Source organism: Podarcis pityusensis, assembly GCF_964106645.2.
Source record: "Podarcis pityusensis genome assembly, chromosome: 5".
NCBI classification, from domain to species: Eukaryota; Metazoa; Chordata; class Lepidosauria; order Squamata; family Lacertidae; genus Podarcis; species Podarcis pityusensis.
The window spans coordinates 78,154,819-78,172,222 of NC_138032.1; the positions used below are offsets into that span (position 1 = coordinate 78,154,819).

At 41.5% G+C, this 17,404-nt stretch overlaps 1 protein-coding gene across 1 annotated transcript in view; it reads right to left on the reverse strand.

The window, feature by feature from the left end:
• CHAT (choline O-acetyltransferase) overlaps positions 1-17,404 on the reverse strand; it is a 53,957-nt gene that overhangs the window by 24,437 nt on the left and 12,116 nt on the right. The window contains exons 3-9 of the mRNA XM_081004971.1: positions 16,486-16,677; positions 14,742-14,860; positions 11,181-11,234; positions 9,247-9,427; positions 8,321-8,498; positions 7,074-7,243; positions 3,692-3,792 (exon numbers count right to left, since the gene is read on the reverse strand). Coding sequence (XP_080861097.1) covers positions 3,692-3,792; positions 7,074-7,243; positions 8,321-8,498; positions 9,247-9,427; positions 11,181-11,234; positions 14,742-14,860; positions 16,486-16,677 — 995 coding nt within the window. The remainder of the gene's footprint in view (positions 1-3,691; positions 3,793-7,073; positions 7,244-8,320; positions 8,499-9,246; positions 9,428-11,180; positions 11,235-14,741; positions 14,861-16,485; positions 16,678-17,404) is intronic.

The following is a 17,404-nucleotide window of genomic DNA, read 5'->3' on the forward strand; positions in this document are numbered from 1 at the left end:
GAACATTATTGACATTTTGGAACTTTTGCAAACAGATATAAACACAAAAGCAGTTTTAATTTTTATAGACGCGGAGAAGGCCTTTGACAACATCTCCTGGAAATTTATGATGGGAAACTTAAAAGAGATGGGAGTGGGACGGGGTTTTGAGAATGGGATTGAGGCGATATATTCAGAGCAGAAAGCTAAACTGATAGTTAATAATGTGGTTACAGAAGAGTTTAAAATTGAAAAAGGAACACGACAAGGTTGCCCTATCTCCCCTTTGTTATTCATTTCGGTTCTGGAAGTGCTATTGAATATGATTAGAGGGGACCGGTTGGTGGAAGGAATTCAGGTCGGACAGAAACAATATAAATTAAAAGCTTTTGCAGATGACCTGGTTTTGACCCTGCAGGAGCCAGAGTCTAGTACGAAAAGAGTATTACAACTGATTAATGATTTTGGTCGGGTGGCTGGATTTAAATTAAATAAACAGAAAACTAAGGTTTTGGGGAAAAATTTGACAGATACAGAGTCAGAACGGTTTCAGAAAGAGACAGAACTTAATGTGGTTAAAAAAGTAAAATACCTAGGGGTAAACATAACAGCAAAAAATCTAAGTCTATTTAAGGATAATTATGAAAAATGCTGGGCAGAAATTAAGAGAGACTTAGATAGTTGGTCAAAATTGAAACTTTCTTTGTTAGGCCGAATTGCTGCTATCAAGATGAATGTATTGCCAAAGATGTTGTTTTTGTTTCAAACACTTCAGGTTTTGGACAGGACGGAGTGCTTTCAGAAGTGGCAGAGAGATATTTCTAAGTTTGTCTGGCAGGGCAAAAAGCCCAGAATTAAGTTTAAGATATTAACTGATGCGAAAGAAAGAGGGGGCTTTGCCCTGCCAGATCTAAAGTTGTATTATGAGGCCGCAGCGTTCTGCTGGCTAAAAGACTGGCTACTTCTTGAAGACACTGATGTGTTGGATTTGGAAGGGTTTAACAATGCTTTTGGATGGCATGCATATTTATGGTATGACAAGGTTAAAGTAAATAAGGCCTTTAAGAACCATATTGTCAGAAAATCACTGTTTAATGTCTGGACAAAATATAAAGACTTGCTGGAAAATAAAACTCCAAGGTGGCTTTCACCTTTGGAAGCTAAGGCCCGAAAAAGACCCAATATGGAGGCTAAATGGCCTAAATATTGGGAAATACTAGAAAAAGATGGAGACAATTGGAAATTGCAGAGTTTGGAGAAAATGAAGGATAAAGTGCGAGACTGGTTACATTACGCTCAGATTAAAGAAGTTTTTAAAAATGACAAGAAATTAGGGTTCCAGGTGGAGAAATCGAAACTAGAAACAGAATTGTTAGAACCAAAGACTAAGGTACTTTCAAGGATGTATAACTTGCTGTTAAAATGGAATACACAAGATGAAATGGTCAAATCGGCTATGATAAGGTGGGCACAGGACATTGGGTATAATATTATGTTTGAGGACTGGGAAAGGTTGTGGAGTACTGGATTGAAATTTACTGCATGCAATGCTTTGAAAGAAAATGTAATGAAAATGATATATAGATGGTATATGACCCCAGTCAAACTTGCAAAAATTTACCACCTGTCTGATAATAAGTGTTGGAAATGTAAAGAGTGTGAAGGAACATTTTTCCACCTCTGGTGGACTTGCCCTAAAGTGAAGGCGTTCTGGGAAATGATTTATAATGAACTGAAAAAGGTATTTAAATATACCTTCACTAAGAAACCAGAGGCCTTTCTTTTAGGTATTGTCGGCCAAGGGGTGGTAAAGAAGGACCGGACATTTTTTATGTATGCAACAACAGCAGCAAGGATACTTCTCGCAAAGCACTGGAAAACTCAAGATCTACCCACACTGGAAGAATGGCAGATGCAACTGATAGACTATATGGAACTAGCTGAGATGACTGGCAGAATTCGTGACCTGGGAGAAGAGAGGATTGAGGAGGATTGGAAGAAATTTAAGAACTATTTACAAAAACATTGCAATTTGAGTGAATGTTAAGCAGGATGCTAGATCATAAATAATTGAGCACCACTAACTTAGATGATTTAAGAAAATAAGTGAGATTGAGAAAATATAACTCTTTTTGAGAACTAGAAGACTATGAAATATAGAAGGGATATAAGAATGTAAATAAGATAACAAATTGCTGGTAAAAAGTTATAACGATGAAAGTGGGAGCGGGAGATGTGAGGAAGTCTAAAAAAAATGTGAAACTATGTTAAGATATTTGTTATATTGTCTGCTACATTTATTCTTATTGTAAACTCCAATAAATATTATATTAAAAAAATATATATATATTCACTGCTGCTTCTGAATGCTGCTTCTTAATATTAATCAAGGTATTAGTAAGGTACTGTTAGTTAATTAATACATTAATTAATGTATTAGTAAGGTACTGTCACTGTTAGTTACATTAGGTTGCATCCATTGGGCAAAATGGCCATGAATGGATTGGATACACCCAAGTACCCAGAGGTGATCAATCCATTTGTGCCAGTCAGTCCACTGGCACTGCCACCACTGATCAATACTTCTAGGCTGGTAGACTATTTTACCAACAAGACACACTAGAAAGCTCTCCTCTCCCGTTACTTAAAGTCATGGATGTGCTGACATCAAAGCTGAAATTCCAGGTTTATAATTTCATCACATTACCTAATTCTTTAGAGTTGTTATGCCATGGAAGCGATTGGCATCGCTAGGTGTCTCAAAAGACATCCCTTTGCAAGAGTCAAAAGTTTTAAAAAGGGTTTCACAGTGATTAGATTTCTGCATCTTTTTACATAAGCAAATTATAACCTACGTCAGCTGTGAAACAGCAGCACTGGTTTCCAGTTGGCTGCTGGGAGCAATTCAAAATATTCACATTGGTGTTTACAGCCCTAAATGACTTAGGTACCAAACATCTGAAAGACCCAACTCCTTCCCCAGTGTTTCAATCAGCATATGGGGCCCTCTTGGTAGTTTCAGTGCCCTAGAAAACTTGGGGAGTGTGTCGCAAGTGGGGGAATTCTTTGTGGCAGCTCCTAAGTTTTTGGAATCATATGCTGAACACACCTCTTTACCCTGACCTTCGACATCTGATATATATATATATATATATATATATATATATATATATATGGACCCACCCTATTTTTCTGACTTTAAGTTGTTTTAACTGATTTTATCGTATTTTTGCATTGTTGTAACTTGCTCTGGGATTTTATGACAAAGGGTGGGTAAGAAATCTAATAGTCGTACCTCGGAAGTCGAAGAGAATCTGTTCCAGAAGTCCGTTTGACTTCCGAAATGTTCAACAACTAAAGCACAGCTTCTCATTGGCTGCAGGAAGTTGCTGCAGCCAATCAGAAGCATTGGAAGCCCCATCGGGCATTCAGCTTCCAAAAGAATGTTCATAAAACGGAACACTCAATTCCAGTTTTCAATCATTTGGGAGCTGGAAAGTTTGACTCCCAAAGCATTCAGGAGCCAAGGTACGACTGTACATAGACAACCAAATAAAATTTAACATGTGTATCTCATCAAGGTGCTACCGATTTCCAAAATGTCACTGGAAGGACTGCACAATTCCAACAGCTGAGGAAGATAAGCAATACTCCAGTGGCATTGGAGAAGAGAAGGAAGTAATAGCTTAGAGGCCCATCACAGGCAACTTACATGTGTCTGAGCAAATGTTCAATGCATTGTACCAGGACGATCCCGTCGAAAGGAGAATGTTCGCACACTGTTCCACACACTCCATCTCTTCCCACAACAAACTGAGCAGGGGGGGTATATACAGACAGAAACAGCAAGTGAATCCTTCCGCCTCTTTTACTGAGTTGTATATTTATTTTGGGACGTGGGTGGCGCTGTGGGTTAAACCACAGAGTCTAGGACTTGCTGATCAGAAGGTCGGCGGTTCAAATCCCCGCAACGGGGTGAGCTCCCGTTGCTCGGTCCCTGCTCCTGCCAACCTAGCAGTTCGAAAGCACGAAGTGCAAGTAGATAAATAGGTACCACTCCGGCGGGGAGGTAAACAGCGTTTCCGTGCGCTGCTCTGGTTCTCCAGAAGCGGTTTAGTCATGCTGGCCACATGACCCGGAAGCTGTACGCCGGCTCCCTTGGCCAATAGAGAGAGATGAGCGCCGCAACCCCAGAGTCGGTCACGACTGGACCTAGTGCTCAGGGGTCCCTTTACCTTATATTTATTTTAAAACTTCTAGAAAACTTCTTAAAACTTCAGTTTTCGTTGGGGGAAAAATCCCGAAGCAGTTTAAATTCTGCAGGTATGTTCCCATACCCTCCAACATGCTGCAGTGGGAAAACCAGGATGCCTGGCTTCTGGGACTGTGCACCTGCATGAGTCACATGACCCATGCAAGAGCATGGCCCAGAAAGATAGATTTTTTCTGGGCCACAATCTTGCACGTTTTTGGGTGCTGTGCTCTTGCGCAAGAGCATGGCCCCCCAAAATGGGATTTCCTGATTTAATTGGGGCAGTTAAGGGGTATGCATTCCCACATGCAAAAATATGGACAGTCACTGGATCAGGATGCAAGCATTATTTGCTTGCATTGTTCCAATGTTTTAGAAAGGGCATGTTTGATAGATTCAGCTTTAAATGTGAATTGACCTAGATTTCTTACACCATCCCTATGGCTGCGCATGTGCATCAGTCTTGGCTGCAGGTTTTGGAGGGTCTTTGGGTAATGGGCCTCTCTTCTTCAGGGAGCTTAACTCCTCACTGCAGCAGGTCTAGGGACTTGTCAGTGTACCACCACCACCAACAGGGTATACACATTTATGAGGCTGAGGGATAAATGTGATTCTGTTCACATTTAAAAACAAGCCTACCTAATTCACACTTTCTGAATGAACCAAAAACACAGAAATTCAAAATGCACACTTCTCTGAATTTTGCAGTGTATTCTTCTCCCCGCCGCCTTCCGCCCCAGTCAAGCAATGCCTGCAAAGCGCACATACTGAGGCAATGCGTGCAAAAAATGCATTTGCTAGTGAAAAGAATACACAACAATGCATTCTTTAAAGGATATTGCTTTGCAAAAATGTGTATGTGTTAGGTAAAATTGCATACAAAAAGTATACAGTGGTACCTCGGGTTACATATGCTTCAGGTTACATACGCTTCAGGTTACGGACTCCACTAACCCAGAAATAGTACCTCGGGTTAAGAACTTTGCTTCAGGATGAGAACAGAAATTGTGCTTTGGTGGTGCGGCGGCAGTGGGAGGCCCCATTAGCTAAAGAGGTATCTCAGGTTAAGAATAGTTTCAGGTTAAGAACGGACCTCCGGAACGAATTAAGTACTTAACCCGAGGTACCACTGTATTAGGAGAAATGTTGATTTCTCATAAGGACTTTGGGTGGGGAGGGGAATCGGAAACTGATGTGGAAATGTATAGAACAGAACTTGATGACTGGGAAACTGAAACTGACAGATATGCCCGTCTCTAGGCCCTTTGCAGATGCCTGAGGGTGCTGACGCTTGATGCTGGTTCTAATGCTGGTTCCTCCCCATTTTTCCATGCAGATGCAAATTCACCCCTCACTATTAGCCGTGTTGGGCTCCTAGTCTTGCATGCCTGTATCTGGAGTGGAGTCAAAGGCCACAACCCCACAAAGTCTTTGGTTGCAGGATGACATTTCCAATGTAATTACGGAACCACTTGCAAGCAGCAAAGGTCCTGATAGGCTGCACAGAAAAATCCAAGAAAACTAACCCTGTACAGAAAGGTCGTTTTTTTTATCAGTAATGTGTGTTAACCCAAGAGAATTACAACAGCAGATATGCTCCACCAGATATTAATATAACATAAAATAATGCAAGATTGGGGAAAACTAGATTCCTCACCCTCCCATGATGGATTCTTTAGCTTAACATTTTCCATTTGACTTAATTGGAAATGAATACAGCTATTTCTGCCTGTTACGCACTGTAGGCCAATTAGACTCACTCTTGTGAGTGTGGAGGAAATTATACGCTGGGAAGCAAATTATATATAGAGGTAGGGGATGTTATGCCACCCCACGTGGAGTTTGACATTGAGAAACACAAATGAGGATAGTGCTGGCTTAATGGGAAACCTGAGTGAGGTAGATCTGCTCCTCAGGTCTAGAGGTCAGGGGTTGACTATGTGTGGCTGTGATGAAGAGAGCAGGCCAGTGTAATGTGTTGGTTAGACTGGCATGGTTTTGGTTAGGGACTGGTCATTAGCTAAGCAAACCTCAGGGTCAGGGTACATAAAGTTCCGGGTAATCTTCTATCTACGTAAAAAGGAAAAGGTAAAGGACCCCATGATGGTTAAGTCCAGTCTAAGGCGACTATGACTAACTAGGCGCCATGTGTCTTCAGTCTGGGACAGCAGCTCTGGGAGTATAGGGAAGGTTCTCCTTCTTGATTCAGTTACTAATGACATAGTACATGCAACTACAGGTAGGGATGGATGGATCAGTCCGTTTTGGTTCCTCTCTCATTTTGCTAAGTTCAGTCTGAGCTTAGTTCTCCCCATTTCCAAATCAGTTAGCATTTTTTAAATATTTACTTTCTATCTCACCTTTTCTTGAAAGAGCTCAAGGTAGTGTACATGGTTTTCTCCCTCCCCAATTCATCATCTCATCAATCTTGTAAAGTAGGTTAGGCCCAAGATCACCCAGTGAGTTACATAGCTGAGTGGAGATTTGAACTCTGCTCTCCCAAGTCCTAATCTAACACACTAACTGCTATACTAATTGCATTTAAAAAATGCATGCATTGTTTTGCGCATTTCACATTTTTGCTGAATATCTGCCTGTCTATAAGCAATTTCCCCTCCTAGACTGCATTTTTGGTGCATCGTTTTTGTGACCATTTTTGTGCACATTACCTGCCAAAAAAGGTTTGTTATATGTAGTTTTGGGGTTGAAAAATTCAGAGAAGTGCAAATTTCAGAGGGTAGGTGCGTCCTGGTTCATGTTTGGGAAGAATGCTATAACCCTTCCATGTTGACCAGCCTTTGACATGAATGAGAACTCACATGCACCAAAAGCAACTTCTTACCTGCATAGGCTTATCATACCAACGATTGGCACCATTTTTACTGTAGCCTCCTCCATGCAGAAGCTGCAAAGCCATGTTGGTATCTGTGGGTTCCTCCCCACTTGGACTATCAAGGCATACTAAGCAGATGCTCCGTTCGATCATATCAAGAGAGTCTCTGTTTGTAGAATCTGAGGAGAGAAACAATGGGCTTGGTGCAATGAATTACTGTCGGTTCTTCCTGCCAAGACATGCCTCTTCTGCAATGTGCCAATGAGTGTTCCAAAACTGTATTTTGCTCTTTGAAAAATAAGCATAAACTTTTACAAAGGGTGTGTGTTTGTAGTTATGAGATGATGATGTATGAGCTTGGCAATGTACTTTTTCACACAGCATATGGTTAAACTATGGAATTTGGATGGCTTTAAAATAGGATTGGACAAATTTGTGGAGATTAAGGGTATCAATGGTTTTGAGCCATGATAGCTCATCCTCCATGGTTTTCTTTTTTCCCTAGTGTCTCATTTTTCTAATGTTTCCTCATCTGTTTGCTTTTTTTAAAAAAAATAATCATGAAAGTTCACCAGCATTTTACTGCAAATTTCTCCTAATACACGGTTCTCTATGCAATTTTGCTTACCATACACACTTTTGGGCAAAACAATTCCCCCTACTATAATGTATTTTTGGTATGTTCTTTTCAATAATACATGCATTTAAATGAACCCTTTATCCTAGTATATGCATTTATTATTTTTTTGCTCATTATTTGGCTGGAGGACTACATTGCAAAATTCAGAAAAGTGCAAATGTCAAAGGATGGTTGTGTTTGAGTGGGTGCAGAGTTTCGGAAAGTGCAAATTAGGTAGGTTTGCCTTTAGATGCAATTGATTCAAATTTCTCACCCATCTCTATTCTGTGCTGTGCCATTTTAGGTTACAGGTGTAGACTCACCAGATTAAATGTTCTTCAATGCCAAAAATAAAAACTCTGCATGGGGGGCAGGGGGCAGGACATCTGGCATGCCACGAGAAAGGCTTGGCTAGAATCCTCCTCTCTGACATCTAGTTTTGTATGTGTAAGATGTAATGGAGAAGCATTCTGTTGTGTGGTCCTTTCACCTGCAGTTTGAAGTGGCACAGCAGAGAAACAGTTTTGCCACCTTGTTTGCTGTTTATGAGAAGCTGGTCACTGTCCCATGATGAGCAGAGAAGATGGGGTGAACAGGGTGAATGACAAGAGAAGCAATTTGGTTGCCGCTTGCTAACCTTCAACAAGGATTGTCCTGGCTTCAGCCCACTCTGTTCTTCCATCAGATGTCAGGAGACCAATTGGAGGCAGCCTCTCTTCTTCATTCTCTGACATTTTGGCTATCTTCCGCAACTGAGTAAACAGATCCCCCTCACTGAGACGGCGAAAATTAATGACAACGTCCAAAACAAAAAACTGGGGAGAGAGAGAGAGGGGGGGGGAGAGCAGTTAAAAGAAAGGGCAAAGCAATAGCGGGAGCACACAATTTTAGTAAAAATGATCCTGCATGATTCAAAATGACTTTGAGCCAGGGTACTTAGCGGGATCCACTGACAAAGCTTTATCCCTTTCCTTCTCAACCTCCCCACATCAAAAAACTACACCTTGTTCATGGGAAGATAGTATGTCAAAGCGAAGACTACTCTGCATGGGTAAATGTCCTAGAATTTATCATTCCAGAATATAATAAGTAAAGACCATCATTCTAAAAATCTATCACCTCGTTCATTACTTGCTGTTCTGTCTTGTATCATTTTGGTCAATAGTACCCTATCCCCAGATTTTTCTTTTCAAACAAATGGTGCTGGTGATTATTGTAGTCTTTAATAGGTAAACTACAGAAGTGAAATGTGATGGAACTTAGTGGGACTTACTCCCAAGTAGAGATGGGAAGGCCTGGGAAAAAAGCCAGGTTTCGCCCCATTTTTTTCCAGGCCTTCCCATCTCTACTCCCAAGTAAGTATGCTTAGGCTTGCAGCTTCATAGTGGCCAATTGTAGAAACCCACCCACAGAAAGAACTCAAGTGACAGTTCACCTGTGGTACATTTTTGGTGGTCAGTTAGAAAGCAAACTAATACCCCCTCCCCTTGCTTAGTCAATTTCATAGCAAAATGAAGCGGGCTCAAGTTTTGAAAAAACTGCATCCAATGAATATCCACACACCTGATTGTTACAAGCAACAATGATATGTTCTGGTTCAGGCATGATATTGCTTTTCTGGGCCACAAGGGTATCTTTGGTATGTCCTGGAAGACGATAGGAAGAAAAGAGTCCATAGTATTGCTTCATACAGAGAGGATGACCAGACAGCTGTCCACGAGCAAAATCAACAGGCACAGCATGGCTGGAGGGACAGAACGAGAGAGAGAAAGCAAAAGAGACAAAAAGAGAGAGAAAGAAGTAGACAGAAAGGAAGAGAAATCTAATCTGTCCTTTGTCTGTTTACAATTAGGTTAGATACACAACACAAATAGAATCATACAACAATAAGATTACGGCAATGGGAAATAGACGGGCTCCCAGAGCAAAGCTGAAATTCATGATTCTTGACATGACTTACGATGCAACCGTATTTGCATTCAGTGGGCGAGTGTTGAAAAAGCAAACGGTAATGTATGCAAAACATAAGGACAGAAGGACACATTCCTTTTCCACCTCCTCTCTGTTAACGCACTCCACCTGAACTTCTAATCACACAGGTGAAAATATGTATGTGTTGTCATACACGAGGGTGTGGCCTCCTGCCCCCATGTATCTTGCGGGGAGAAAGGGAAGGTCTGCCTGAGTCTTTGCATGGCAAGTATTTCATAAGGAGAACCTGCACCTCTACAAGTAGAGTGGCCCACTGGAGCAGCCCAGCTGAGGAAAAAAATAACCAACTCAGTACAACTGCTTCTTAAGGATTGACATCTTAGAAAGACCAAGATGCAACGAGATGTCTCAAACAGGTGTTTTGTAAAATACACATGGCCAGCCAGTGATCTGGACTGGTGGGGATTGATTAATTGGATGGATCTGAAGCAGCCACATCAGACACATTTATCATTACAGAGAAGAAGCTCTCACAGTACATAAACCACAGGAATTATATGAGAAGCACGCTGCATACAAGAGGGTTGAACTGATGCGCTTTTATTGAATTGGCAGCACTGCTGAGGTAACAAGCTTTGAATTGCACAAATGGACGATCAACATTTATCGGACACATTCAGGAACCGCAATGGAATGAAAAGCCACTCAGGATGCTATGCTGGGCCCATTTATTTATTATTAAGATTTATACTCCACACACACATTATCAAGGGAGACTTGTAATATTAATGTTAGGTTGCTAACCTGACAGAAGTTCAGTTCAGTTCGGTAATGTCTACACCATAGCTGTCAACTTTTCCCTTTTCTTGCAAGGAATCCTATTCGGAATAAGGGAATTTCCCTTTAAAAAAGGGAAATGTTGGCAGCTATGGTCTACACTCATCAGGGTGTTGTTTGGGCAGACATCTAGCGTCTTGCTCAGTAGAATGAGCAGAGGGCCCCCACAAATGCATCAAGATTGGCTTACCACATTTGGAAGCAAGTACTGTAATGTACATTACCATCTTAAGCAGCAGGCTACCCGTACGACCAATAAGTGCAGACTCTAAAATTACATAACTGCACCATTGTCTCTGCACTAGGACTGGTTATTTTGCATGGCATGGCTTCCTCTCCAATGAACTCTAGGATATGTAGTCTTTGGAGTGCCAGGCAGAGGTTGCTCAGATGCTCAGAAATGCACTGTGCACATGCACAAAGTCAATCTTGCCTTTATACTTTTCATATATTCTAGGGCTGAGACCTGTTGTCAAAAAGATATTCCAGAGGTGACGCTAGGACTGAGCTGTCTAGAGCCCAGCCGTCAAATGACTCCTGAGTTAGGACTTTCAGCACACTTCTGAAGTGATGACAAACTAGTTTTTAAAAACAGGTTTGCTCTGGTAGTGTACATGTAACCTTAAACTACTATCTGATGCAATCGGATCCTGCAGCTTTGTGAATGTGATTATGTTTATGCTCCCAGTGAAATCATCGATTCTATTCACAAAAGCCAAGCTGCTTACGTGTCCAGCAGTGCTTTATAATCAAGAACTCCAGAAATGAGATTGGCAGCAAACCTGTAAAAATCAAAGACAGAAGGAACAAGAATTCCCTGCGATGAAGATCGGGTGGCATTGTCCAAATAATAATACAAATATAGAACAGATACAATTGACCCTTTACCAGCTGGTAAACACCAGTTACTGGGCGTGTTTCAGATTTCCGATGTGGTGCCCTCAGACACCTATTGGCACCCAAGACCCCCGTCCCCCTCATTTTTAAAATGAGTTATTTTGTTTTATTGTGTGTAGGTGTGTTTGTGTGTATCTGTATCTACTTCTTGTCCATGCAGAGGTGGGGTAGAGAGCACAACTCTGAGACTCTGTGGCTCATTCCTGCTAGTATACAGGAATATGTCCACTGGTATGTTCACAACTCTTGGTAAAAAGTTATCTGTATTTCTCTTTATATTGAGAAACATGCCGTCATTTGAGTCTCCACTGGCAGTATGAAATGGAATAGCAGGAACACAAATTCACCATCTCATTGAGGGCCAAACCAGAAGTGATGCAGCAGCCTTGCCAATAGATTTCCTTTATTCTTAAGTATGCCTCTGCTTGCTCCTTGCTTTATATGTGAATGAGGTGATGTGAACAGAAACCCATCTGCCCTCATTGCATTTAGTTTGGTCCTCAGAAGTAGACCTCCAAAGAGCTTTGTCATTGAAATCAATATCCTGGTCAAATTTTGCCTAAGACCCAGACAACAGCCCTATCATTTCCTCCTGCTACAAGGTTCCTCCTGTTAGTTGATAGGCTTCCCATCTGCTCATGAGAGTTTACTGTTTATGGGCTCTCTCCACTGGAGAGATGCAAAACACCGTTTTCTAGAAAACAACTGTCACAATGAAGCTGTTCAGTTTCATGAGAGGAAGTATGTGTTCATGCCAGAATTTAGAATAGGGTGTTGCTGTTGTTGTTTATCGAAGTCTGTGTCCACTGCCATTGCAGAACAGAGTAATTCTGATCGACAACTAGGCCAGAGGTGGACAAACTATGATCCTCCAGATATTGTTTGACATTTTAAAATAGCATTTGCACACAGTTCTAACAGCAAGGAGGAACCTGGCTACAGTTCAGCAGCCGTCTCATGCCCCAGCTGGCAAATTTAGCATAATGTGTAGCTAGGCCCTCAAACACCATAGACTAGGGGTGGACACAATGGTGCCCTCCATATCTTGTTATATTCCAATTCCCATCAGCCCCAGTCAATATGGCCAATGACTAGTGATGATGGGTGCTGGAATCCAGTGGTATCTTGGGGGCATCACATTTGGCTATTCTGGAGTAGGCAATGCAGAGCTTGATAGACCAATGATCTGTGCCCATACAAGGTACCGTATTTTTCGCTCTATAAGACACACCAGACCACAAGACGCACCTAGTTTTTGGAGGAGGAAAACAAGAAAAAAAATATTCTGAATCTCAGAAGCCAGAACAGCAAGAGGGATCGCTGCACAATGAAAGCAGCAATCCCTCTTGCTGTTCTGGCTTCTGGGATAGCTGCGCAGCCTGCATTCGCTCCATAAGACGCACACACATTTCCCTTTACTTTTTAGGAGGGAAAAAGTGAGTCTTATAGAGCAAAAAATACGGTATATTCCTGTATTCACCACCTTGCAGTATTAAGGCTGTAATCTTATGCATATTTACATGTACTAGTATGAACCTCTGGGACTTTCCTTTGAGTCCATTTGGCCTGTAAGTTGGTGAATTACAAAAGGGAGCATCTCTACCCACAACACTTTACTTTTAATCTTCTTTCACATGTCTCATTCCCCAATGAGATCTTTTTGATTGACCCATTTAGCGGAACACGTTTTCTCTCATCTTTTATTTCCCATTTTTTTTACATATATATGGATTGCAAAGTGGTGTTGTTTCCAAAAGCTGTGCCTAATCCAGAGATATGGATCTCTCAGGAGGCTGCATGCCATTGTGAGCACTGACGGGCCCAATCAAGAAATGAGTGTAGTGCCATTCTTGCCAAGAATACTTGCCAAGAACCAGTTTGGAAGGGGATGAACTTATATATTCCATGCCCTTTTCAACAGAAAAAGAAGCCTAGGCCTGCATTGTGAAAGCTGACATCACTGTTTATGGGTTCACTTGATATATTTGTGTAACGCAATATTTCATTTTTGTTCCCAGGTCTTGGGAACATATTCAAAAATATGTTGCACCAGTCTCTGAAAACAAAGTAGGGTGCAGTGACAGTGGGTCACAGTGTACAATGTTACTCCAGCCTTGTGGATATTTTGAAATACTTGTGTCATTGTAGCTAAATCAGTGGCTCATCCAGTTTGTCTAGGACTGGGCTCATAAAGGGACCCCTGACCATTAGGTCCAGTCGTGACCGACTCTGGGGTTGCAGCACTCATCTCGCTTTATTGGCCAAGGGAGCCAGCATACAGCTTCCAGGTCATGTTGCCAGCATGGCTAAGCTGCTTCTGGCGAACCAGAGCAGCGCACGGAAACACCGTTTACCTTCCCGCTGGAGCAGTACCTATTTATCTACTTGCACTTTGACGTGCTTTCGAACTGCTAGGTTGGCAGGAGCTGGAACCGAGCAACGGGAGCTCACCCTGTCGTGGGGATTCGAACCGCTGACCTTTTGATCGGCAAGTCCTAGGCTCTGTGGTTTAACCCACAGCGCCACCCACGTCCTAGGACTGGGCTCATAGTGCTCATAAAATGCTGCAGATCATTTGTGAAAAATGGCAGCCTTTCAAATGGATCTGACTTTTCAGCATTGGACTAGGCATTGTTTACACAGGGCTTTAAAATCTGAATAACTTTCCTGGATATCTTTCATTTTACACTCCCGCCACATCCCCACCCTCTGTTCCACCGAGGCTTTAAACTGAACACAAGAGCCCTTCCCTTTGTGACATGGACATCTCAGATCAGGCAACATGCTTTGCTTTGCTGCAGTTCAGTGAGTTGTAACTATCGCAAAGCAGAAGCTGATCTCTCATTGGGCAGGATCTCCCTGAAGATACTTTCCCTGCAACAAACTATGCCATAAAGCAGGAACAGAAGCTTCACATACAGTCTGTTTTCTAGGAATGTTGTCATTTTGTGTTCACATACAGTAGCAAACACACTGAATATATTTCCCTTGAAAAATGTGACCTGTGGCCTCTGGTTTCCACATGACAAGACACAGAAGCTTCCTCTTCCAACTAAGCCACAGACTTTGATCCACATCAACCCTGTTAGGCAGAAGTACTTGCATTGAAACCCATTTTTAAATTCGTAAAAGGTTTTTTACAGCCATGTTGTAATACTAAAGAAAAGGTGTATTTATATCAATGACATCTACAACATTTTGTAAATACCTTGATATCTTACAAATCAATACCAGTAACGAATGAACACAGTCCATTTTAGAAGAGAAGTATTAATGCTTCTTCCTTTGCATGCCCAGACCACAAAGGCTGGTTTAAAGATGGTACTATTTGGCCACAAAAGTAGATGGAGGGATGGTTCGCCCCCACCCAATATATACTACAGATACCTTACCTCAGTTGGTCATTCACATCTTGGAACTGTTGCCGAGCAAAGATAACTGCTGGGCTGGAATTGACTGGAAGGGCCAACCGGTTGTTAAGGTACATGTCATCCAGCCAGTAGTTTAAAACCTACAAGAAAGGGAAAAAATGGTTATAGATGACTACATATCTGAGCGATACAAGGCATGGCTACTGTGCTTATTAGTGTGCTTAATTCTGAATCTAGGCATCTGCTGGAATAAAACTCCTTGGAGACTTTTGTTCATTGCTGTAGGAACAGACGCTGAAAGGGGGAAAAAAGTCCTTCCCCCACATTCCCTGGAGTCCTAAGGAAGAAGAGCAAAAGCCAAATTCTGTATTAGAATCTCTCGGGTTTATGATCAGCCACTGGAATTTTACCCTTAACTGTTGCAATCTTTTTAAGGTGGAGAAGAAAAACTGGCCTGCTACTATGGTAGAGATTTGATTTCTATAGTTAACCATAGTTTTGCTTTGATTTTTATAGTTAACAATGGTTTTTTTTTGTTTTTTACTCTTGGCTATCATGTACTATAACTGTCACAGCTGAAAAGTATCATAATATAAGCTTGGACTTCCAATCCTTCTTCCTATATATGTTTTTTTAATAGCACACCTTCATTGCTATTTGTGTCTTTTAGTCTTGAAAAATGAAATCATTGTTTTTGCATTGCCAGCTCTTTAGGACTGTTTCAGCGAGGGGAATAGGGAGGACATGGAACAAGAATTTTAGGGCAACTTTCACCTGCACTGCTCTGATTCATACTAAGATAGTGAAGTTCTTCTTCTTCTTCCATCTTTAAAAATTGTATTTACCCAAGGGGCACATTTCTCTTTGACCTTTTCTCTCTTGAAATTCTTGGCTCCTTTGTTCTTCTTTCTCTCAGGCCTCTGCCTCCTCTAGTCACTGCTTTGTAGGCCATTGCCTGTCTTGTTCTCCTTCATTCAACCATCTGGCCTCTGTCCTGTTACCCCACTCATCTTCCGGGCTCTCACCCTCTCTGTTTTTCTTGTCACCACCAGCATCTTTGCCCTTCCTGCCAGCAATATATGACACCTTGCATTTCTTTCTCTCATACACACACACACACACACACACACACACACACACACAATTAAAGTTTACATTCAAATATGAGTTAACATCACAAAGATATAGGATTCCCCAAATCCTTGAACTTCCCTCCACCCCCTGTGGGTTCTCTTGTTGAACTCTTTCCACTGCATCTTATATTCTCCTCCATTTTTCTTTTAAAAAACTCTGTTATATCCTTAGTTCTTGTTACATTACAAGGGTTGTTACAATCCTGCTAATGTTTTTAATTGTTTACAGTGTCCTCCAAGATAAATTATAAATTCTCCCCATTCCTTGTTAAAGTTTTTATCTTCCTGGTTTCTGATTTTCCCAGTCATTTTTGCCAGTTCGGCGTAATCCATCAAGTTGGTCAACCATTCTTCTTTGGTAGGAATTTTATCTTCCTTCCATCTCTGGGCACCTTGTGGTTCTTGGCCCTGTGGGACCCCACCCATGCTAATTTCGGTCTCACTGTGTGTCAGCTTTTTTTGGTAGCTGAAATATTTCAATGCCTACCATGCCATCAGAGCACTTGAACCAATCCCAGAGGGGAGGTGATGCAGGAGAGAGGCTGTAACACAAGCAAGCAACATGAATTTTTAGATTATTCTACATATTCTATCTGATGAAGATATCTGGAACAAAGTAGCATTGGGCTTACCCAGTTCTCAACTTTTTCTCGTCTTTCTAGCAGTTTTTGCTGAAGGACCTCCCCTGGGCCTCCCGGAGCTTCAAACCTATCCACCATGGCCTTAGTCTTCTTATATTGGTCTTCTGACACCAAATGTTTCATGCAGTGAAGATACATGTGCAATGTTTGTTGCAGTGGTGGGACTGGAAGTTTGGGCAGCACCTATTTAAAAAAGATATTGATTGATCAGACACTGGATAGCTCTTTGAAATTTTGTCACAACTATCAGTTACACGTGTTTGAGATCTGTCAGATTCCATATGGAACAGGATTAATGTCTTTGTTGTCATTGCACCAAAGGAAGGATTTTGGTCAGGGCATCTTCTTCCATTATGGTGTTGCAGTGAGTGACTCAAGGAGTGAGTGAGTGAAATTCCTCCTCTTATGCAAATTTCAAAGATGCAGGAATCTGATCCCATGACAAACCTATCTGGTACGTGCATATCTTTTGCCTCTGTTGTATAACCCCTACCCTGTCAAATAGTTAAATGCAGAATTTGTAACAATTTGAATTGCAAAAAGCAATGCAACCGTTTCTGTCTCCAAAATCTGCTACATCAAGCTGTATGCATTAATGATGTACTGAACAGGGCAGAGATTTAGTTTATTTTTTTAAAAATGGTATCTTATTAATGTTCTCTGAAAGAAATAGAACAGAACAAGAAATGGTCTAAGAGCAAATGAAACGACAAGCCTTACATCTTGCACACCTGCTACAAAGGGGGTACAGGAAGCAAAAACCAGAGTGGACTGCTACAAAATATCTGCTTGTCATAAGGTCCAGTTAGAATTTCTGCCCTAGCCATGCAATTCATCATTATGTATCAACTACTTTCATACAAGGGTGTCTTCATGAAAAGAGAGTTTGGGGGTCATGTACCTTTTACTA